This window comes from Pristis pectinata, chromosome 4 (genome assembly GCF_009764475.1).
Source record: "Pristis pectinata isolate sPriPec2 chromosome 4, sPriPec2.1.pri, whole genome shotgun sequence".
Lineage (NCBI taxonomy): Eukaryota > Metazoa > Chordata > Chondrichthyes > Rhinopristiformes > Pristidae > Pristis > Pristis pectinata.
Genome location: NC_067408.1, coordinates 95,238,863 through 95,264,189, shown reverse-complemented (window position 1 = coordinate 95,264,189; position 25,327 = coordinate 95,238,863). Strand labels below are relative to the sequence as shown.

At 40.8% G+C, this 25,327-nt stretch overlaps 1 protein-coding gene across 3 annotated transcripts in view; it reads right to left on the bottom strand.

Moving 5' to 3' along the window:
- Positions 1–762: 762 nt before the first annotated feature.
- LOC127569525 (suppressor of tumorigenicity 14 protein homolog) overlaps positions 763–25,327 on the bottom strand; it is a 68,189-nt gene continuing 43,624 nt past the window's right edge. For 2 of the 3 annotated variants that reach the window (XM_052014247.1, XM_052014248.1), the window contains 5 exons: positions 24,893–25,026; positions 21,396–21,493; positions 19,377–19,486; positions 13,028–13,146; positions 763–2,568 (listed from right to left, as the gene is read on the bottom strand). In XM_052014247.1, the coding sequence (XP_051870207.1) occupies positions 2,540–2,568; positions 13,028–13,146; positions 19,377–19,486; positions 21,396–21,493; positions 24,893–25,026 (490 nt within the window). In that variant the 3' untranslated portion in view covers positions 763–2,539. Of the gene's footprint in view, positions 2,569–11,454; positions 11,527–13,027; positions 13,147–19,376; positions 19,487–21,395; positions 21,494–24,892; positions 25,027–25,327 lie in introns of all 3 variants that reach the window. The other variant, XR_007956206.1, reaches the window with a different exon arrangement.

Sequence of the window (25,327 nt, the reverse complement as noted above, 5' to 3'; positions counted from 1 at the left end):
AGCCTTTCTGGCCTGCTGAGTATTCTTGCCACTTTTGGTTTTTAGTTCAGATTTTCAATATCAGCTGAGTTTTTGTTTGCATTTTGATGCATCATAGTGAATTGAGAGCCAAAGTTTAGATATTTGAATGTGCCATTGTATGTGACCAGGAAGACACCAAGACAGATCCAGAGAGTTGGAAAGGGAAAATTAATGGTGAAAATTGGAAGGAAGTGATCATCAATGATCTTGTTTGTCATTCAATCAAATTGACCATAGAGACCACATGTGATGGCTATGAAGATTACCGAGAACATTAAATGTTGTGGATATTGTCCTACGATATAGCATTGTATCCTTCTGTTATGTGAATTTTTCTTCATATTTTCCAGTATTTCACAGTGCTATAAGAAACAAATATATCTTCTTGTGTTTGGTTCTGATGAAAGATCATCTACTGGATACATTAACTCTGCTTTTCTCTCCACAGGTGCTACATAAGCTGGTGGATACTTCCAGCACTTTGTTTTTATGTTTGTTTTTCAGTGAAATTGTACTTGCTAAGTAAATTGAAACAATCCTGTACTAGTATTGATTATGGTATTTTAATGAAAAAATATTAATCTTTCAGTGGAATATTTCATAAATATAATTTACTCTAAAATATTACATTATTGTCAAAAACCCAAAAGGAAGCTATAACAAAAATCAAATCTGAAAAAAATTAAGATATATACAAATTACAATATACATGAATTAAAAAATGAAGTTGAAGTTTTACTCATAAATATTTCACAAGACAAGCAAATATTACTTTCCTTTCTTAACCGTGGATACTTTTTTTTAGAGAATCAGCAATAACACTTATTTAAAAATAGTCAGATTTAAGAAAACCATAATTACTGTATATAATTAACTTTCAGCAATTCCTGTTTTAATATAAAACAAATTGGAAATTTCTCACATTCTATTTTACACCAACCATATGTTTTGGTCCTTCTTGTTCCTGCTGGAGGAGAGCACCATGGCTTATAATTAAAACTATTGTCTATGACATGAAAATGTTCATCTATTGTTTTTAAAGGCACTCAACACAAATGAATAGAATCCTACTAAAAGAAAAATGATTCAGGTCAAATAGCAAATTTATCTTAAAAATCACTGACCACAAAATTACTGTGGAGCTTTGTGGGAGGGAAAAGGCTGGGCAGCATGATACCTGTCTATAACGATAATCCAAATGTTTCCAATGTCTAATCCTCAAAGTGGAGAGTGTGGGCAGGATTGGGGGAGTGGTTTTAGTAACAGGGAGGATGATGGTGAAAGAAGGGATGAGGAATTTGCTGTGGTTCCTTAACTTAGATGATAGAATAAGAGGCTTCGTATACAAGCTTGCCAATGTCACAAAGGTAAGTGACATTGTACAGAGTGTGGATGACATAATTAAATTACAAAGAGATATTAAAGACTGGAATGAATGGACATATGGTAGTAAGTGATTGTTGGACCTAATAAAGGACAGAACAGAGTACTTTCTAAATTGAGAGAAGCTGGAAATATTGGAGCTCATGGAGAACTGGGTGTCCATATACATATATCATCAAAATGTCATGGGCAGGTCCATAAAATGATAAAGGCTAATGGAATTCTTTTTATTTTTATATTCAAAGGGTTGGAGTATATGGAGACAAGTTATGTTACAGACCCATAAAGCTATAAAGTTTGGGCAATTGTGGGCACAAAGGATACATTGGACAAAGAGAGGGTGGGAATGATGCACCAAAATGATGCCTGAACTTCAAGAGTTAAATTAAGATTACAAAAGCTAGTATTCCTTTATAAATTCCTGGAATTTATGAAGTTAAAAATTATCTGATGGTAAATTTCAAAATATTAAGTGGAACAGATAGAAAAAAAACTTTATGGGGGAGTCTTTGGCTAAGGGGCATCGTCCATAAATTAAAGCCAGCCCTTTCAGGAGTAAAGTCAGAAATCATTTCTACATGGTTGATAGAAATTTGGAACTCTCCTGGAAATGAGAAAAATAAACAGCTGAATTGATTCATCTTTCACAAAATAAACTCTGTGTTTTGAGATGCTGAGGAACAAAATCCTGGACAGAACATGAGCAATGGAGCAGAAGCCAAATGCAGGTTGGAATTTTGAACATTCATTTAACATTGCTGAGTTTGGATCAATGAGCACATATCAGATCTGGAACAGCATCAACTAAATTTCCTGAATAAAGGAATCTGAAACCAATGGTAATAATCATTCAATCTCCGCATTAGAAATATATTTTTTCATTTTATACCTGATAGATTTACAACAAGACCAGTGACATCTAAAAGGTCACATGTCTCATGGAAAATTGCCTGGGTGGATTTTGGGCATAAAATGTTAAAAAAAATTGTTGACTAGGAAGCACTTCCCTAGCACAATGCACACCCAGGTCACTGTTCAGCAATACATAAAAACTTGCTTGTAGATCTGTGACAACATTATTCAGATTTTATAAATTCCAAATACATTGAGGAATTCTCCTAATCCATCAGCTTCATCAGTGGCACCTGCTGTCTGTCAAACAATCTGTCAAAAAATAAACAAACCATATGAGTACAACTTAGTTGTTTCATTTGGCTTTAAATTCCAAATTACATTACAGTTTGAGTGCTTAGCTCTGGTGCTAGTCAATGACTTACTAGCTGCCCACAAGGTGGACACTACACTCAAGCAAGAAGCAGCATTCATACAGTGGTTTATTATTTGCAATGGATGTTTTATTTTTATTTTATTTACAGCGCAGTAACAGGCCCTTCCGGCCCATTTTAAACCCCAAATTAATCTACCCGTACGTCTTTGGAATGTGGGAGGAAACCAGAGCACCCGGAGGAAACCCACGCAGACATGGGAGAACGTACAATTTCCTTACAGACAGCAACGGGAATCGAACCCCGATCACTGGCGCTGTAATAGCGTTGCGCTAACTGCTACGCTACCGTGCCGCTCTAAGTCTTGAAGGAGCAGGCCACTGCTGCAAACAAAGCAGCCGGCTGTCTCAGTGGTTAGTGCTTCTGCTGCACTGCTCCATTTAGATCCTGACCTCAGTGCTGTCTGTACAGAGTTTGCACCTTCTCTCTGTGATTGCATGAGTTACCCACAATTTCTGATTACCTCCAACATCCCAGAGGCATGCTGGTTGGTAGGTTAATTTGTTACTGTAAATCTTCCCTAAGATGGACAGCGGAGAATCAGGAGGGAACTTATGGGCATGTAAGAGAGAATTGGTTACAAGGAAATAAGTGGAAGGAAAGGGATTGATGGGAATGCTCAGAGCTGGCACTGATTTAAAGGACTGAATGGTTTCCTTCTATCTTGTAAGAAAACATGAAATAAGAAGTCGTCCCAAAGAGCAGAGCGAGGTCATGGATAGAAAATAGAATATCTAATCAATTAATTTAATTCTGGGTGGTCGCTTCAGGAAGTAATACTGGCCAAGATAAGAGAATTCCTATAGAGAATTTTAACTGCACTCAGTGGGTTTCTGAGTGGGTGGCCGCAAAAAATGATACTTTATAAGCCTTGTACAAATGTGTCAATGTTCAGATATAACCCAACCCTTTGCGAGAGATGGGACATCAATTTAGATACATTAATCCTTCATTAAGAATCAGCGTAACAGCAGAGTGCGAATTTCATGAGATAGAGCTCACTAGTGAAGGGTTAGGTAGATCTTAGAGCAGGATAAAATATCGGCACTACATTGTGGGCCGAAGGGCCTGTACTGTGCTGTAGTGTTCTATGTTCTCTGAAACCATAGTGAGAACCCAATGATGTTGCATGCAGTGTTGTGTTTATAAATCTGTCAAAAAATGTTGAAATGGGGCAGATCTTTCGCTGAGCCTAAACACTGACCCAGCACCAAGTACTTCATTGTGACAGGATGCATTGTGGGGAGTTTCTTAGCATAGTCGGTCTGCAACACTCAGAGAATAGCTTTGACAACTAGCAAGGGCTGCCCCTCAGCTCACTCGCCACTGAGGCTGGCAGTATTGGTGACTGCTAGTGAATGTCTTAAAAAAACAAATGCTTTTAAAAAGTAACAATATTAAAATATATTTTAATAGTTAAAACACTTAAAAAAACATATTGACACACTAAAAACCAAATAATTATGATTAGACAACTAAATATAAAAAGGAACTTCACCTTCATCCCGGCAGTCAATGTCTCCCATGTATTTCAATGGGGTGCTGTACTGGTGGCAGGTTTAACTGGTGCAGGCTTGGTGGGTTGCCTTTCAAGCCTGAGAGTCAGAGTTATACAGCACAGAAACAGGCCCTTCAGCCCAACTAGACCATGCCGACCAAGATGCCCCATCCAAGCTAGTCCCATTTGCCAGCATTTAGCCCATAACCTTCTAAACCTTTCCAATCCATGTACCTGTCCAACTGTCTTTTAAAAGTTGTTATTGTACCTGCCTCAAACACTTCCTTTGGCAGCTCATTCCACATAGAGGCTACCCTTTGTGTAAAAAAGTTGCCCCTCAGGTTCCTATTAAATCTTTCCCCGCTCACCTTAAACCAATGCCCTCTAGTTCTTGATTCCCCAACCCTGGAAAAAAGACTTGAGTGCATTCACCCTATCAATGCCCCTCATGATTTTATCACCTCTCAGATAAGATCACCTCTCAGTCTCCTCCGCTTCAAGGAATAAAGTCCTAGCCTGTCCAACCTCTCCCTATAACTCAGTCCAAGTCCTGGCAACATCCTTGTAAATCTTTTCTGCACTCTTTCCAGTTTAATAACATCCTTCCTATAGCAGGGCAACCAAAACTGAACACAATACTCCAAGTGCTGCCTCACCAGCATTATGTACAACAGCACCATGACCTCCCAACTTTATACTCACTGCCCTGACTTATGAAGGCCAGCTTGCCAAAAGCCTTCTTCACTACCCTGTCTACCTGTGACTCCACTTTCAGTGAACCATGTACTTGTACTCCAAGGTCCCTCTGTTCTACAACAATCCCCAGGGCTCTGCCGTTCACTGTGGAAGTCCTACTTGGATTTGATTTTTCAAAATGCAACACCTCGCACTTATCCGAATTAAACTCCATTTGCCATTCCTCGGCCCACTTACTCAGCCGATCAAGATCCCCATAATTTTTGATAACCTTCTTCATTGTCCACTATACCACCTATTTTAGTGTCATCTGCAAACTTACTAACCATGCCTTGTACATTCTTATCCAAACCATTGATATAGATGACGACAATGGGCCTAGCACCGACCCCTGAGGCACACCACTAGTCATGGGCCTCCAGTCCGAGAAACAACCTTCCACCATCACACTCTGCTTTCTACCATCAAGTCAATTGTGTATCCAATTAGCCAGCTCTCCCTGGATTCCAGGAAATCTAACCTTCCTACCATGTGGAACCTTATCGAAGGCCTTACTGAAGTCCATATAAACCATGTCTACCACCCTGCGCTCATCAACTTCCTTGGTTACATCATCAAAAAACTCAATCAAGTTCGTAAGACATGATCTCCTGTGCTCAAAGCCATGCTGACTACCCCTAATCAACCCCAGTCTTTCAGATGTACATACAGTATATCTCATCCCTCAGAATCCTCTCCTGTATCACATACCTACCACAGGTGTTAAACTTACTCATCTATAGTTCCAAGGTTTTTCTCTGCCGCCCTTCTTAATTAAAGGCTTAACATTCACTACCCTCCAGTCTACCAGCACCTCACCCGTGGCTAACGATTATGCAAATATCTCAGCCAGGGCTTCCACAATTTCTTCTCTGGCTTCCCACAGCTGGGAGCCTGTGAAAGTTCACATTTCCCCAATAGATTCCATGAGGAATACATCAGTACACCACAAGGGGAGCCTGTAGTACAGACAAAAGGATGGAAAATGCCACTACTTTGCTTGGGCCTTCAATAATGCTGGAATCTAGCAGATATCAGGTTTTGGGAACCCTGGTTGATGAGAGATATTGAAGCTCTGGTTAAGAAAAAGACAGAGGCATACACTGAGCATAAGCAATTGGGAACTAGTGAATCTCTTGATGTACATCTGTAGAAGTACATCAACAAGTACATCTACAAGAAGTGTAGTTGTGCACTTAAGAGAGAAGTTAGGAGGGCAAAGAGCGTATACGAGAGGGATCTAGCAACCAAGGTGAGGCAAAATCCCAAGAGATTCTATAGATATATTAAGAGTAAAAGGGTGGCTAGGGAGAGAGTAAGTTCCCTTAAAGATTAGCATGGCCATCTATGTGTGGAGCCAAAGGAAAGGGATGAGATTTTTAATGAATATTTCTCTTCAGTTTTTACTGTGGAGGAAACAATGGAAGCTAAGGAAGGGGGGGGGGGGGTGGAAAGGAGGGGTCTTGGACCGCATACAAATTAGCAGGGGGGAGGTATTGGAGGCCTTAAAGTGCATCAAGGTGGATAAATCCCCAGAGCCTGACCTGGTGCCTTCTTGGATCTTGTGGGAAGCTAGAGAAGAAATTGTGGAGGCCCTTGCAGAGATTTTTGCTTCATCTCTGGCCACAGGTGAGGTTCCGGAGGACTGGAGAGTGGCTAATGTGGTACCATTGTTTAAAAACAATGTTTAAAACAAGCCAGCAGGAAACTACAGGCCAGTGAGTCTGACACTGGTGGTGGGTAAATTGTTGAAAGGGATGATGAGGGACAGGATCTACCAACATTTGGAGATACAAGGTCTGATTCGGGACAGTCAGCACAGCTTTTACATGGCAAGTCATGTCCAGCAAATCTCTTGGAGCTCTTTGAGGAGGTAAGCAAGAGGGTAGATGAGGGTAGGACAGTGGATGTTGACTATATGGACTATAACAAGGTCTTTGACTAGTTCCCTCATAGCAGACTAGTCTGAAAGGTTAGGTCACATGGGATCCAGGGGGAGATAACAGATTGGATTCATAATTGGTTCAGTGGTAGGAAGCAGAGGGTGATGGTCGTGGGTCTTCCTCACTGATCTCCAACACAGGTGTACCTCAAGGCTGCATGCTTAGCTCCCGCTCTACTCTCTATACACACATGACTGTGTGGCCAAGCACAGCTCCAATGCCATCTTCAAATTCATCGATGTCACTAGTTGGACGAATCACAGGTGGCAATACAGCTTATCGGAGCAAGATAGGACACCTGATTGAGTGGTGCAGCAACAACAACCTCTCGCTCAACATCAGCAAAACTAAAGAGCTGATTGTTGACTTCAGGAAGATGAAGGTGGGTGAACATGCACTGGTCTACATTGGGGGAAATCGGTGGTGGAGAGAGTCAGCAGCTTTAAATTCCTGGGCGTTAACATATCCAATGGCCTGTCCTGGGCCCAGCACTTGGATGCAATCATAAGGAGAGCGTGCTAGCAACTTTACTTTCTTAGGAGCTTAAGGAGGTTCAGCTTGTCACTAAACACTCCAACAAACTTCTACAGACATACTGTTGAAAGTATCCTGACTGGTTGCATCATGGTCTGGTACAGCAATTCAAATGCACAGAAATGTAAGAAGCTGAAGAGAGTAGTGGACTCTGCCCAATACATTGCAGGCACATCCCTCCCCACCATTGATAGTATCTACAGGAGGTGCTACCTCAGAAAGGCAACATCTATCATCAAAGATCCCCACCATCCGGGTCATGCCATCTTTTTGCAGCTACCATCAGGCAAGAGGTACAGAAGCCTGAAGTCTCACACCACCAGGTTCAAGAACAGCTACTTCCCTTCAACCATTCGGTTCTTAAGCCATCCAGCAAAACCCTAATCACTACAGTTTGGCAACACTATGACCACTCTGGTCACCTTGCACTAAAATGGACTTTATTTTTTTTGTTCTAATTGAATTTTTTCTTGTAATAATTGTGTATAATTTATGGTTAATTAATGTTTTTCCTATGAATGCTGCCTAAATTATGCTATGCATCTGTGATGCTGCTGCAAGGAAGCTTTTCATTGCACCTGTGCATACATGTGCTTGTGCACATGAGAATAAACTCGACTTTGACTTTGAGGGTTGTTTCTCAGACTGGAGGCCTATGTCTAGTGGTGTGCCACAGGGGTCGGTGCTGGGACCTTTGTTGTTTGTAATTTATGTAAATGATTTGGATGTGAATGTACAAGGCATGGTTAGTGAGTTTGTGGGTGATACTAAAATAGGTGGTGTTGTTGATAGTGTAGAAGGTTCTGAAAAATTACAGGGAGATCTAGATCAGCTACTTATGTGGAGTGAGGATTGGCAAATGGCTTTCAATCCAAATAAATGTGAGGTATGCATTTTGGGAGATCAAACCAGGGCAGGACTTATACAGTGAATGGTAGGGCCCTGGGGAGTGTTATGGAACAGAGGGACCTAGGAGTGCAAGTGCATAGTTTGCTGAAAGCGGCATCACGTGTGGTTAGGGTGGTGAAGAAGGTGCTTGGCACGCTGGCCTTCATCAGTCAGGGTACTGAGTATAGGAGTTGAGAAGTTATGTTCCAGTTAAATAAGACATTGGTGAGGCTACACTTGGAGTATTGTGTACAGTTTTGGTCACCCTGTTATTGGAAAGATGTTATCAAACTAGAAAGAGTGCAGAAGAGATTTACCAAGATGTTGCCTTGATTTGGGGGCCTGAGTTACAAGGCGAGGTTGCATAGATTAGGACTTTATTCCCTGGAACGTAGGAGATTGGGGGGTGACCTAATGGAGGTATATAAGATCATGGGGGGTATAGACAGGGTGAAAGCACATGGTCTTTTTCCTGGGGAGGGGGTTCTGTAAAAACACGGGTTTAAGATCTGAGGCGAGAGATTTAAGAGGGACATTAGAGACAGCTTCTTTGTGCAAAGGGTGGTGCATATTTGGAACGAGCTGCCAGAAATAGTGACTGAGGTGGGCACATTAGCAACATTTAAAAGCCATCTAGATAAGTGCATGGAGAGGAGAGGTTCAGAGGGCTATGGGCCAAGTACAGGCAGATGGGACTAGCTTGCTGGACAACACGGTCAGCACAGATGAGTTGGGCTGAAGGGCCTGTGTCCATGCTGTATGACTCTATAACTCTGATATCACTGTGGTCTATGCACAAGTTTAAGTGTTTTGTGGATCGCACATTTCAGGAGGTAGTCACCCCAATGGCTCAAGAGAGACCATTGTAAAAGTACAGTGGATTGAAACTAGCTTGGCAGGGAATGGGATGGTGCGTGTAGATTCATAAGGATGAAAAGTAGAACTGGCAATGGAAAGATGAAAATAAGTTGGAGAGTTTGGAACAAACAAAGGTTGAAAATAGATGCGAATGTTGTGTTTAATAGTATACAGCTGAATGCATGGGGTTCAGTGAACAAGGCAGATGAGTTGAAGATGCATATAACATGTTGAATTATAATATTATAGCTATTAATGAAATATGGCTTAAAGCTGGGCAGGACTGACTGTTTAAAATTTCTGGTTACAGGGTTTCGAACAAATTTGTAAGCCAATTACTGACAGGCACAAAAAGATTAGGGGAAGAATAGTAGGAGATATCAATTACGCTAATGTTAATTGGGATATGGTTAGTGTAAAAGGAATAGAGGGCACCAAATTCCTAAATATCAATCAGGAGAACTTTTTTAGCCAACCTTTAGTAACCCCCAACAAGATGCAAAGGCAGTTCTGGATTTGGTTTAGGAAGTGGAACTCAGCAAGTAGAAAGTGTAACAATGAGATAGTACTTTTGCGGTAGTGATCATAATTCTGTTAGATTTACGATAGTTATGGTAAAGGACAAAGATACGACAAAAAAAAGTTCTAAATGGGGGCAAAACCAATTTTACTATATTCCAGAGTGATTTAGTATAAGTAGACTGGAAATAGTTGCTTGATGGTAAATCAGCAATGTGTTCAGGAATGAAAAGGTTCTCATGAAGAAAGAAGGGTGGGACTGCAAAATCTAGAAGACATGGATGAGATAGTGCACAAAGGGCAAACTATGAGAAAAATGGGTAAGCTTATTTTAGGAACCAAGATCTTAATCCAGCTGCAAGCCTGAAAGAGCATGAAGTTCAAGGGTCAAAATGAAAGAGAAATTTAAAAAAAGCAAAGAGGGTTTGAAAAAATATTGGCAAGCAAAATAAGAAAAAAATCCAAAACTGTTTTTTTTTAAGTACATAAGGAGCAAGAGGATAACCAGAAAAAAAAAGCAGGGCTTCAAAAAGTAAAAAACTGGAGGGGCTGGAAATCTGAAAAAAAACAGAAAATGCTGGACATACTTAGCTGGTCAGGTAACATCTGTGGAGAGAGGAACAGCATTAATATTTTAGGTCAATGAATTTTCATCAGGACCTGATCTGTTAATGTCATTCCACTCTGCACTGATGCTGTCAGACCTACTGAGTATTTCCAGTATTTTTTATTTTTGTTAGAGAGTAGGGTCAATTTGGGACCAAAAAGGGGAATCCACAAGTGGAGGCAGAGGATGTGGGTTAAGGTTATTACCAAATACTTTGCAGCAAAGGTTAACATTGAGTTAAAGGCTTAATGTTGTAGTTAAGGATGATGAGTGTGAAATATTGTATGGAATAAAGAAAATAAAAGTAGTAGTAATCAGGAGCTGAGTCAGTGTGAAATACATTGCAGACTTATAAAAGTTCAGGGTAGAGTAGATGGAATCTGTCATAATGAGGAACTGTTGATCTTTCAATATGAATGCACTTGGTCATAGGTTTCCATCTTGTGACCAGCTTTATTGCTATCTGCTAACATGACATCGACCACACTGATTTTTCCACTGCTCTCACTCATTCTAACCTACTCCCTTCTGAATTTGTCACACACAGCTCATTAAGAACCAAGCTTCGTATCATCATCAAACCTGCTGACAAGGATGGTGCTGTTGTAGTCTGGTGAATTGACACCTATCTTCCAGAGACCAATGTCTCAGATCACCTTTACATCTCCCTCTGTATTATAATCGCACCATTAAACATCAGGCCCAGACAATCACAGACCTCATTTCCTCAGGAGATCTTTCCTCTAAAGCTTGCAGCATCGTACTTTCCCAGTCTTGCACAGCCTGCTTCCACCTCCTGCCCAAGATCCACATGCAGTTCCATTGTTTCAGGCTGCTCTTGCCCCACTGAACTTATTTCTTTCCACCTTGACTCCATTCTTTCTCCCTTGGTGAAGTCTCTTCTCACTTACATCTGTTTGATACTTCTGATGCCCTCTGCTGCTTCAGGTTTCCAGTTCCCTGGTCCCAAATCTTTTCTATGGATGTACAATTCCTCTACAGCGCCAGCCCATATCAGGAGGGTCTGAGAGTCATCTGCTCTTTCCTTGAACAGAGGCCCAACCAGTTCCCCTCCACCAACACACTTTTTTGCCAGGCTAAATGTGTCTTTACATTGAACAATTCCTTCAACTTAACTATACATTTGATCTGGAGAAAATAAGTGATGAGAAATTGCATAACCTGTCATTTTGTGGGGCATGTGGAACACTTCTTCTTTCAGTCCTACTCAGGCCCGCTTCTTCAACTCTTAACCTAGTACATCGACAACTATGTTAGTGCTACTTCCTCCACTCATATAGAACTCAAAAATGTCATTACATTTGTTCCAATTTCCACCCTGTTCTCACTTCACACGGTCCATCTCTGATTCTTCCCTTCCCTTTTTCAGATACCTTTGTCTCCACCTCAGGAATTATGTTAGTCTCAGACATCCATTACAAGCATACAGACTCCCACAGCTTCCTCTTCCTCCCACTCTGCCTCCTCTAAGGACTTCCCAACACAATCTCATCTATTTCTCACCCTTCTGCTTTCACCCACTCTACTCCTGGATACAGCAAGAATAGAGTCCCCCCGGTTCTCACCTACACCCCCATAGCCTCCGCATTCAACAGATTATCCTCTGCCAGCTCCAACAAGATTCTGCCACCAGACATATCTTCCACTCCCTCTTGCTTTCAACATTTCAAAAGGATGATTCCATTCACCACTCTCTGGTCCAATCTTCCATCCCCATAAACTACTCCCCAACTTACAGCACTTTCCCATGAAACTGCAGGAGATGCAACACCTGTCGTTTCACCTCTTCCTTTCCCACCAGCAAAAGATCCAGAATGTCTTCCCAGGTGAAGCAGTGGCTTACTGCACTTCTTCTAATCCAGTGTCCTGCATTTGGTGTTGACAATGTGCTCTTCTCTACAGTAGAGAAACCAGATTGGATGACTGCTTTGCTGAGCACATTATTCAATCTTCTGGGGTGGTCCTGAGTTTCCTGTTACCTGCCACTTTAATTCTCCATGGTGCCCCCACTCTGATCCACTCTGTCCGTGGCCTCCTGCAAGCTTGAGAAACACCCCATTCCATCTCCAGCCCAGTCTCCTACCACCTGTCAGTTAAGACCAAACCAAGGTATTGGGTCTGCTGTCTATCCATGGGAAAATCTCTTTATAATAGTAACCATACATCTGCAAGTGATCTGTCCAAGGCCAATGTCACAATCTTCGCTGGTTTTAAGTTTTAAATCCACACCACTCCCCTCCCACCAGCTCTGTTACTGTAATTGCTGGACAAGAAATACTTCAGATTATATATTTTTATATCTTTTAGATAGAATATCAATATTTTGCCCTAATATGATTGCTATATGAATGCCATTCATTTCAGCTAGCTTGTAATCCAGTGGGCGAGAAAATGGGCAGGTAGGAGTGTTAGAAGTGGGAGGAGTCAACTGCTCCATTGTTCTATAAGAACACCGCTGATCCTTTACCTGAAATCTGTTTTCCTGCCCAACTCCCATGTCCCAGATATGCAACAAAATTCAATCTCACTTTAATTTTTCATCCTAATTTATCCCATTTCTGGAGCACACAGATTAGTTATCGGCCCTTGAGAATTATTTTCATTACAGATGAATGTCACTTTAATCTGGTACCTTCAATAGTAATAAATTAAGTATATTCAACATTTACAATGATCTGAGATTGCTGACCTATACAGCTTAAGAAATGAAAAGATCAATAACGTCAGCTCTTACCATCTGTGGCTGTGTAGCCAGCAGCAAAGCCTTTTATGTCAGTTTGATTGGAATGAAATTTTATTTGTAAGCTGGAGGCTTTACTACAGAGACAAACGTGCTGATGGTCTCCACAGAATCTAAAGAAGAAATCAGAAGAGAAATACCATTAACAGAATGAAATTGATAGGCTACCCTGTTACTATTCTTTAAATCCAGTGGATTGAAAATAAAGAGATTTCAGGTATTCATTCTGAAAAGGACACTCAGATGCACAGAAGAACAATTAAAATAAAACATACAAGGAAAAGTTAGATCTTGGATCATATGCTTATTACAAGGAAGGAGGTATTTGCAGCTTTGAAATGCATTAAGGTGGACAAATCCCCAGGGCCTGACCAAGTGCACCCCCAGTCCTTATGGGATGCCGAGGAAGAAATCGCGGAGGCCCGTGTAGAGATATTTGTTAGCCACTGGTGAAGTTACAGAAGACTGGAGGGTGGCTAATGTTATTCCATTGTTCAAGAAGGGTAGCAACAACAGGCCAGGGAACTACAGGCCGATGAGCCTGACTTCAGTTGAGGGGAAGTTAGAACAATGTTGTGCCGACCTTTAAACCTCGCTTAAGACTATCTAACCCCTTCCTCCCCCATATCCCTCTATTTTAAATTCCTCCATATGCCTCTCTAGTAATCTCTTGGATCTGCCTCCACCACTGCCCCAGGCAGCCCATTCTATGCCCCAACCACTCTCTGGGTAAAAAACCTCCCTCTGATATCTGCCTTGAACTTCCCATCCATTACCTAAAAGCCATGCTTTCTTGTATTGAGCATTGGTGCCCTGGGAAAGAGGTGCTGGCTGTCCACTCTATCTATTCCTCTTAATATTTTGTATACCTCTATCATGTCTCCCCTCATCCTCCTCTTCTCCAAAGAGTAAAGCCCTAGCTCCCTTAATCTCTCCTCATAAAGCATACTCTCTAAACCAGACAGCATCCTGGTAAATCTCCTCTGCACCCTTTCCAATGCTTCCACATCCTTCCTATAATGGGGCGACCAGAGCTGGACACAGTACTCTAAGTGTGGTCTAACCAGAGTTTTATAGAGCTGCATCATTACCTTGCAGCTCTTAAACTCGATCCTTCGACTTATGAATGCTAACATCCTATAAGCTTTCTTAACTACCCTATCCACCTGTGTGGCCAACTTTCAGGTATCTGTGGATATGAACCCCCAGATCCCTCTGCTCCTCCACACTACCAAGAAACCTGCCATTAACTTTGTACTCTGCCTTGGAGTTCGTCCTTCCAAAGAGTACCACCTCACACTTCTCTGGATTGAACTCCATCTGCCACTTCTCAGCCCAGCTTTGCATCCTATCAATATCCCTCTGCAATCTTCAACAATCCTCTACACTATCCACAACACCACCAACCTTTGTGTCGTCTGCAAACTTGCCAACCCACCCTTCTACCCCCTCATCCAAGTCATTAATAAAAATCATGAAAAGCAGAGATCCAGAACCAATCCTTGTGAGAAATCCCTAGTCACAGCCCTCCAATCTGAATGCACTCCCTCCACCACAACCCTCTGCTTTTTACAGGCAAGCCAATTCTGAATCCACATGGCCAAGCTTCCCTGGATCCCATGCCCTCTGACCTTCTGAAGAAGCCTACCATGTGGAACCTTGTCAAATGCCTTACTGAAAACCATGTAGGCCACATCTACTGCACTACCCTCATCAATCTGTCTGGTCACCTCCTCAAAGAACACTATCAGGCTTGAGACATGATCTGCCCTTCACAAAGCCATGCTGGCTGTCCCTGATCAGACCATGATTTTCTAAATGCCTATAAATCCTATCTCTAAGAATCCTTTCCAACAGCTTGCCCACCACAGATGGAGGGAATTGGAGTTACTGGAGGGAATTCTGAGAGACAAGATCTACCATCACTTGGATAGTCAAGGCCTGATCAGGAATAATCAGCAAGGTTTTGTGCATGGGAGGTCATGTCTAATGAATCTTTTGGAGTTTTTTGAAGAGAAAACAAAGGTGATAGATGAAGGTTGGGCAGTGGATGTTGTCTATAAAAACATTAATAAGGCCTCTGACAAGGTTGATCTGGAAGGTTAGGTTGCATGGGATTCTGGGGGAGCTAGCAAGATGGATTCAGAATTGGCTCGATGATAGGAAGCAGAGGGTGATGGTTGAAGGTCAATTCTACAACTGGAAGCTTGTGACTAGTGGGGTGCCCCAGGGGTCAGTGTTGGGACCTCTGTTATTCATTATGATTTGGATATGAATGTACATGGCATGAATAGCAAGTTTGCCCATGATACTAAAATAGGGGGACTTGCTGATAGTGAAGCAGGTTACAGTGACTTGCAAAGAGATCTCCATCAGTCCGGGAGATGGGTTGAGGAATGACAAATGGATTTCAACTTAGATAAGTGTGAAGTGATGCATTTTGGACATTCAAACCAGGGAAGGACTTGTACAGTGAATGAAAGGGCACTGACTAGTGTTGTGGAACAGAGGGACCTGGGACAGTTTACAGTGCACAGTTTGCTGAAAGTGGGCAGGATGGTGAAGAAAGTGTTTAGCATGCTGGCCTTCATCAGTCAGGGCATCGAGTTTAGGAGTAGGGACATTATGTTGCAGTTATACAAGTCATTGGTGAGGCCGCACTTGGAGTTTTGGTTACCCTGTTACAGGAAGGACATTGTCAACCTGGAGAGGGTGCAGAAGAGAATTATGAGGATGCTACCCGGACTAGAGGGCCTGAGTTACAGGGAGAGGTTGGCCATACTGGATCTTTATTCCTTGGAGCATAGGAGAATGAGTGATGACCTCATAGAAGTTCATAAAATAATGAGAGGTAGGGATAAGATGGATAGTCATAGTCTTTTCCCCAGGGTTGGGGAGTCCAAAACTAGAGGCCACAGATACAAGAGGGGAGAGATTTAAAAGAGACCTGCAAAGTAATTTCCTAACAAAGAGTACCTGAAATGAGCTTCCAGAGGAAGTGGTCAAGGTGGGTACAATTGCAACATTTAAGAGGCATTTGGATAGGTACATGGAGGTGAGGGGCTTGAAGGGTTATGGGCTGAATGCGGGCAACTGGGACTAGCGTGGAGGACGCTGTGGTCAGCCTGGTGTTTCCATGCTGTATTACTCTATGACTCTATAAAAAACTAAGATCACCTGAAAAAAGTAAAAAATTTCAAATAATTAAAAATGTCCCTGTAAGCATAAATAAAACAAAAACTGTAACTTTCCTTTCTTCCTCCTAAATGTAAAATCTTAATTGGAATGAACGGACTCTTAGACACTCTACTGCCTCTACACAAATTTGAAATGCAGGTTCGGGACAACTTCAGCAATTTTCTGCTTCCAGCACTTTTCACCAGCAAAAAATGACATGTTTGCGGGCTTGAATCTGTCAGTAAATTCAGGTCTTCTGCACTAGTGCCAAAGTTGTGAATCAACTTGCATTTATGAGGGTGAATATCAGCCATTGACGGTGGTTAGCATTGACTGGAAAGTTTTGGCGTCAGTGGAATGAGACAGTTGGCTAAACTTGATAGGGGTGTTCTGCATAGGCAGATTTTAGATTTGTGCATGAAGGTTCAGAAAACAGAAGCTTGCATTTAGCACCATGAGACTGGGTTTCTGTGCAGAAGCTAGGCTTATTTACAGGCTTGGTTTGTAATTGAGCAAGGACCACTTCTTTGAATGAAGTTCCAAGTAGGAGCAGGTGCTAGACGCCAGTGGGAGCATGTGGGTGGAGAAGGGTGATATTCGATATCAGTTATGGGGGTGTATGTAATTCTACGGATAGAAATGATTTCTTACCCTTGATCCTGGGGACAGGGAATAGATGGGAGGAAAATGACAGGCTCTGATCTGAGGGAGTTTGGCATGCCTGAGCAAGCACTTTGCTTCACCTTGCCAGCTATCAGGCTTCCCAAGACCAGCAAAGTCGGTTTAATCGGAGGCTCCCAGCCAACTTGCCTCTGGTATGGGTTGATTGCCACACCTTGTTCAGCCTCCATTAACCCTGGAAGTGGACTGGAGTCAGACCTGTGGCCTTTGGATTTAACTTCTTACTTGGCTCAACCCAACTATCTTTATGAAAGCAGAAGATATATTTTTAATCTGTTTAAAAATTTGGAATGTTGACTTTGACCATTTTAATTCGAAGTCAACATTCCAAATTTTGAATGTAAAAATTTTGACTTTGGAAACTTAAAACATATTTTACCACCTTACATCTATGATGCTTTGAACACACCACCACTTCAACTGTTTCCTGTTTCCTTGCTCTAACCATCATACCTTCACATCCAATCCCTTTACACTTCTATTCACCATAAATATGGCCTCAGGTACCTACACTTGTTCACTGACCATAGGAAAAAACAGTCCTCTGTCACAGTCATCATCCTTCACTTCTCTGTATGTGTCCTTGCAATGCCAACCTCATCATAAGATATGTGAAACATTCCTTATTCCTGTCCTACTCAGCCCTGTCCTTCATCTCTTTTCCCTTTATAACTATGACTCTCAGTGATGCTTCTTGCTCTTTCACAAACTGGAAAATTTCATCAGCTTTTCTGCCAATTATCATCCTTCCCACGGTCCGTCTTCCCACCCTTCTCTATCTCTATCTTCTTTTCATTGATTATACTATAATCAATATCTACTATTGGCCAGTGATTTTCACAGCTACCTGGACTACGCTTCCTCCCACTCTGCTTCCTTTAAGGACCATTCCACTCTCCCAGTTTCTTTGTCTCTATTATTTTGCTTCCAATATATCTTCTGTTTTTCTCAAAAATGGATTCCCCTCCCCTATCATTTGCAGCAGCTTTCAACTACGTCTGTTCCATTTCTCACTCTTCTAAACTTACACCCCCCCTTTCTTGTATCATTTATATTTTTATTTATTAAATGTGATATGTGTAAAACCCTAACCTTCTACCTCACCAACCTCCATATACATTCAAGGACAAAGGAGGGAATTTATGCCTGGAGCCAGAAGAAGTGGGTGAGGTACTAAACGAGTACTTTGCATCAGTAATCATCAAGGAGAAGAACATGGAGGACAGTGAGATAAGGAGGGGTATGCTGATTTTCTTGCTCACGTTGATTTCAAGAAGGAGGACGTGTTGGGGCTCTTGAAGAACATTAAGGTGGAAAAATCTCCAGGGTTTGATCTGATCTATCCCAGGTTATTGAGAAAGGTAGTAGAGGAGAATGGTGGGCCTTAACAGAGATTTTTGTACCCTCTTTAGTCATCAGTGAGGTCCCAGATGACTAATGAATAGATTTAAGAAGGGCAATAGAGACAAACCAGGGAATTAAAGGCCGGTAAGCGTCACATTAGTGGTAGGGAAATTATCAGAAAAGATTCTTAGGGATAGGATCTACTCGCGTCTGGAAAAGCATTGACTTTTTAGGTATGATCAGCATGGCATTGTGAGGGGGAGGTTACATCTTATAAAGTTGATTGAGTTCTTTTTGAGGAGGTATCAAAGATGATTGTTCAGGATTCCAAAATATGCTAATCTAAAAAAAACTCAAAGTAAATTTGAAGAATAATATTTTATTTTACAACTAGACATATTACAGTTTTTGGACCCAACACTGAGTTTAACAATTTCAGTAAGAAGTCCTAATTATGATTCCTTTTTTGTAAGTCCCATATTTATAAGTCTCATTACCATCCTCTTTTACCTTGAAGCACCATCCTTATGTCATTTAATCTCTTCTGCCATAGTACAGAATTTTCTTTCTCTTTTCCTCCTTCCTGCTTCTCCAAACTTGTTTATTTATGTTTTTTTTCAGTTCTGATGAAAGATGATTGACCTGAAATATTCTCAATGTCTCAAATCTTTTCAGCAATTTTTCTATTTGTATTCAAGTACTTGCAGTGTTTACCTTGAGCACATTAAATCATTTCAGTAGATTCTATTCAGCTGCAAAGTTTGTTCTAACACAAAGCATAATGTTAAAAATTATATCTGCCTCCATGAATATTTGCAAATTTTCATACAAGGATCTATATGTAAATTGTACCAAGAACTCTGCACCCAAAAATAGTGAAGAACTTTGTTGCTTAGGGAAGTGCTCTGAGAAATTTTAGCAATATTATGGAAAATTTTTGATCCTCATAACAACATATTCCAGTTAAATATCTTCACACTATAAAGTATGCACTCTAAGCATTTGCATCCTGTGTTACCTACTATATTAACTTACCTATGTTTTATGATTTCAGTTTATTGTCTAGTGTGATTATCAATTTGAATTGCATTAGTAGAGACTGAAGAACTACACGTGTAACATAGCTGGGTATTCTGCTTACCTCCGACCGTTGACCTCCAGATAATCTATTACACAGAACTGTCCAGGTTTTGGAGATCTGCCCAGCTTTAAATCTTTGAAAAAAATTTTGGCTCCAAGGTGTTCTTGAAGCTACAGCATTGAAACAAAAAACACCAGGGTTTTAATACTGACAGATGTTCTAAATAAACAATACTCTAATTGAAAACAAAATATGTTTTAACTGGCTAGAAGATTGATTCAGGCTGTTTTCAGTGGAGAAGTAGCCTTAACATAAACACATTGGCAATAGCTCAGAAATAAAATGGACAGGTTATAAAGGATAAAAAAATAAACACTTAATAATCATTGCATTCACTATTTCTGTAATTCTCTACTGATTGTTCAGGTCTTCAATAGCCTCCCTCACCTTATTTCTTTAATTAATTACATGGAACATAGTATCTACTACTATAAACACCGAGACACAAGAGATCGCAGATGCTGGAATCTGGAGCATTAAGCAAAATGCTGGAGAACTAAGCGGGTCAGGCAGCATCTGTGAAGGGAAGTGGACCAGATGTGTCTGGATGAAAGGGCTCGACCTGAAATGTCGACTGTCTATTTCCCTCCACAGATGTTGTTGCTCCATCTTTTGACTGTTGTACCATACAGACTGATGCAAAATATCTGCTTATCTCCTCTGCCATTTTTTCATTCACCATAACTATGTCCCAACATTTACTGCCAACATTTTTCTTTCATTCAACATCACAAAAAAAGTACCTGGCCATTCACTCATTTGTCAGATCTTACTCTGAATTAATTGGTTCTCAGCTTTTCCCATAGAACAACAGTTTGTGTTTAAAAATAAGTGATTGGTTGCAGCAATCTTTGCAACTTCTTGAGGTGTTACATGAATAAGGGTTCTTATTTATTTTAATAGTTTGTAATTTATCTTTTTTCCATGTTTGTGAATTCTTTCGAAATGGACAAATTAAGCATAGGAAGATAATTACGCTAAGTAATTCATTTTATCAGATATCATGAGAACATAATAAGGTTTTAAACAAATACTAGTTTGTCGTGTACTGAAAAGAAACATACAAAAAATGTGCTACACCTCTTACAAGGGAAAAATTATGGTTTAGAAATTTTAGAATGTGTACATGGAAAAGAGAGATCAAATTGCTTCCAGAGTTCTATCAATGAGAGTTTACTCAATATAAAATCCTAAGAAGCATAGAACCATAGAACAATATAGCACAATACAGGCCACCATGTTGTGCTGACCTTTATGCCATGCCTAAGACTAACTGACCCCTTCCTCCCACATATCCCCCTATTTTAAATTCCTCCATATGCTTATCTAACAATCTCTTGAACTTGACCAACATATCAGCCTCCACCACCACCCCAGGCAGCATATTCAATGCACCAACCACTCTCTGGGTGAAAAACCTCCCTCTGCTATCTCCCTTGAACTTCCCACCCATTACCTTAAAGCCATGCCCTCTTGTATTGAGCATTGGTGCCCTGGGAAAGAGGCGCTGGCTGTCTACTCTATCTATTCCTCTTAATATTTTGTATACCTCTATCATGTCTCCCCTCATCCTCCTTCTCTCCAATGAGTAAAGCCCTAGCTCCCTTAGTCTCTCCTCATAATCCATACTCTCCAATTCAGGCAGCATCCTGGTAAATCTCCTCTGCACCCTTTCCAACGCTTCCACATCCTTCCTATAATGGGGCGACCAGAACTGGACACAGTACTCCAAGTGTGGTCTAACCAGAGTTTTGTAGAGCTGCATCATTACCTCGCAGCTCTTAAACTCGATCCCACGGCTTATGAAAGCTAACATCCCATAAGCTTTCTTTACTACCCTATCCACCTGTGAGGCAACTTTCAGTGATCTGTGGATATGAACCCCCAGATGATTTGCTACTTTGCCACGTTTTCTTTCTTCCCATGATTAATGCAATGAACTCAAGGTCCTAATTCATTGAACAGAATCTCTTATTAGGAATTGCATTTTGTTTTAAAAAGAGTGACTTCATGAGTTACCTTTAAATTCCAAGTACAAATGATGTCTTCTTGATGGTCATTTGAATATCTCGGTGACATGAAGCTTCCATTTGTTCCACCAAGGACACCACCACACGCTGCAAAAAGAAGTAAATTTAGCAGTTATACCATTCATTCACTTCTGCCCAAATGTCAGGAGGCAGTACCTCTCTAAAAGTACATGACTTAAAGCAATTACAACGGAGGCCAGTGGCATACAATGTAAGTTGCAGAATATAGGCAGCAAGGTTTCTGTACATTTTGTAGCTCCTACCTTTTGTAGCTCCTACCTTTTGTATCTTGCACCCATGGTGGCCCAACAAGGCAAGAAATCAAATGCTTTCTTGTTCACTTCCATAGGGAAGGTGAACTCTTATCAATTTCCAACAGTGAGTCAGTGACTCGCTGTATCAACACCTGAACAGCAAATTGGTCAAGGGATTGCTACCACCAGAAGCAGTTTGGAACGAATGAATGACAACAAATTTTAAGCTATAATGACCCTCATTGCATTGTGTGTCTGACGTTGAGCTTAAAATCTCCTTCAAACATGCAGCAGAGATAAATAAGTTTTCTCTTTTCATACAAGGCTGCCTCAGATACAATGGAGTCCTGATGCAGGGTTTTGACCGAAAACATCAACATTTCCTTTCCTCCCACTAATACTGCAAGACCCGCTGAGTTCCTCCAGCAGATTGTTTGTTGCCTCAGATACAACTCTTCTGTGAGATTCAGGTACACCCTATGTTGTACAATCTTCTCTCTTCTGGCCTCCTCCACCATCTTGCAGTCTGCACAGATTCTTGCTGCTTTTCCTTCTGTTGCTCCTCCTCCTGATTTGTGGGTCTCAAGGATAAGCCCAGTAGCATCATCACATTCGGAAAAAGAAAGCGAGCAAATTCTCTGAAGCAGTTGTTAATCTCCACAAACTCATTTTACTAAAGTATCTCACAAACGTTTGGGAAAGCAATTGAAAATTTGTTGAAGGAGCAACCTAGAAGTTAATATCACTAACTAGGCTTCTTCATACTGTTTGTAAATTCAACTGCCTGACTGTTCTGTCTATGATTTGCTGGACAGGGCAGAAAGGTTGAGTGAGGGCTACTTGAACTTATTGTTTGCTTTTATATTGTCACAGTGCATAAATACTACCAGTTAAAAATCAGTTCTAGGTTCAAAGCACTACTTTGAGTGGTACAATACAAAAAGGGAGAAATTTGACTTGTGCACTAAATTTACAGCATGTTGGTAAAGTACAAGCTCTCCAATCACAAATCAGCATTGCTTCTCAACAGGAAGAGTATCCTTTCACACATTTTTTAAACTCGTTTATGGTCACAGGCTATAAGTGATACAAGGTATATGCTTGATTTCCTGGAGTTAGTTGTTTGCTTTTACACTGTCTCAGGCTTCATTGGCCCATCTATTTCACCAAACCTATTGGGGGCAGGCTAGCTGCTGACAGATAAGGGTTATCTCTTTATCGGCCAACTCGTCATCTCACCAAAGTTCTGAGGCTGAGAAGTGAAGTACTGCTGCAACAGGAGGTCTGCTTCAATAAACCATTGGTGCCTGAAACAAGAATTCTTCTGTCTGGATAGCTCAAGAGGAATCAACAACTTAGCTGGATAAGTCACAAAAATTCTGTGCTTATAAACTCATAGATTGGATTAGAGATAGATCGGTTATTTTGTGGTGAATAACTCACCTACACTTACCATCTTCTATTAGGAATATGTCAGGAGTGAAATGGGATACTCCCTACTTGTCCCTGAGTGCAATATCCAACAATGCTCATGAAGCTCAATGCTATCAAAGACAAAGTAGCTCATATGACTGGCACCCCATCTACTACCCTAAATAGTCATGCCTAGAGAGTCATCTGACATTATCTAATAATGTTGATACATTGTAGTTTTCTCCAGTACTCATTCCATTGACTTCAACAGAACTATTTTTAAAGGTTGCCCTCTCCGAAAAGTGTGCCGAGCTCGAATTGGGAGAAAAAGACAATGGAAGAAAGGTTAATGGAGACTAACAAAATTCTTTTGAATGCAGCAGTGGTTTGTCATGATTAGCATGCAAGACAATATTTAAATGAGAAGAAAGATGGTTTTACAGAAGTCACAACCTGTCCCACATTATCCATTACCTATTCTTTAAGAGGGGAAAGGTATGAATGAAACCTTCTTCTGGGTGACTGACTGCTTACCCTTGTTGTGTGAGAGCTTCCCCTGGAAATATGGTAGTGCTGAGATGATGAGAATGATAACATGCATTTCAACATGAAATAGCATTGCTGGTTAGTGAAATGGGGCAGAGATGCAAGGAGATGAAGGAAGTATTAAGGCGAAGAGTAGCGGGCACAGAGGGCTGCAATTAAAGCAAAAGGTATTGGAGGGGAATAGGCTTCATTCATTGGTAATCAGGAATGGGAATGTTTGAGAATACTGAAGCACAAGATTTACCTTAGCTCAGCCTGTGTGGTCATTAAATTTATTTCTGAACTTCAGCCACATCAGATATTTCTAGCATTAACATACTTTGAATTCCTATCCATGTGCTGAATGACTTGCCTTGAAATCTTCCCAAATAGCCAACGTGCCTCCCCCTGCAGAGTTTCATATTTCCATATTTCCTTATGATGTGGAAGGAATTACAGTGGCCAATTAACTTATTTTTGTGATGTGGGAGGGAGCAAGGGCTCCTGAAGTAAACCAACATGTTCACAGGGAGGACATGCAGACTCCACATAGACAGCACCACCGGAGGTTTGAATCCAGAAATGAAGCCTGACATGCCAGTGGATTACTGAGATAGTGCAGTGCCAATAGATGCCATCTTTCAGATGAAAGATTAAAACAGGATTCTGTCTACCCTCTCAAATGAAAGCATAAGATCCTACTGAACTATTTATGAGCAGGGAAATTATCATAAGTCAGTTAACATCAATAAAACTGATGGAGTGGAAGCTATCAGACTATTAGGAGAGAAATCACAACAAATGCTATTGGCTCAGCAACCTAACATCAATTACCAATCCTTCAAGAAAAGATTCAAGACTAAAACGCACCACACAGAAAAACTGCAGATACTGGAACTCTGAAATCTGATGGAAGGTCATCAACTCTGTTTCTCTCCCTACAACTACTATATGACCCTTGTTCCCCTACTGTATAAACTGAATTTTTCTAGCATTCTGATGCTATTGTGGACTGGTTGGTGATTAAAACATTGCTGTTTGTGAAGGGTTTCTGTGTGCAAATTTGCAAGTGTATTTCCTAATTACAGTAATGACTGTACTTTAAAAGTACTTTTAAGCAGCAAAGCAAAATGAGATGTCTTGACAGGGAGGTGAAGAGTGTTTTATTAATGTAAATCTTCTTCACTAGTATTTGAAGGAATTTTGCCTTTTGGAAATCTCCATGAGACCAATGGTGTGAAACACAAGGAAATGCATTTTCTATAGACAGGAAATAACCGTTTACTCTCCTTACCTGTTGCTGGTACCTGAAGAAATGTAATTGAATATTGCGACAGATTGCATCCTGCTGTCGGGTTAAAGGCCACTAGTAACATATTCCCAGAAGCTATGACCTCACTTGTAAAGGGTTGACCAGTTTGTCTGAACCTGCAAATTAAAATTTTGTATTTTAACATTTTGCTTAAAAGTTAATTTTTCAGAAGTTCTGAAGTTACATGACATTACAGGAAAGGATCAGAGGAAATTCCTGGTCTCTGGAATTGAAAATCAAAGTACTGTCCATCTCTTTAGAGGAGTCCTGGTGTTTCTAGAGGAAACACCACTTCCACACTTACTTCACACACTATTAGAACTGAGAGAATCACTACTGGTGGCACAATAATGTAGGTGAGGCCGTTACACTTAAAAGTTGTGGCGCCATGAGCTATATCAGGAACTCGATAATCCA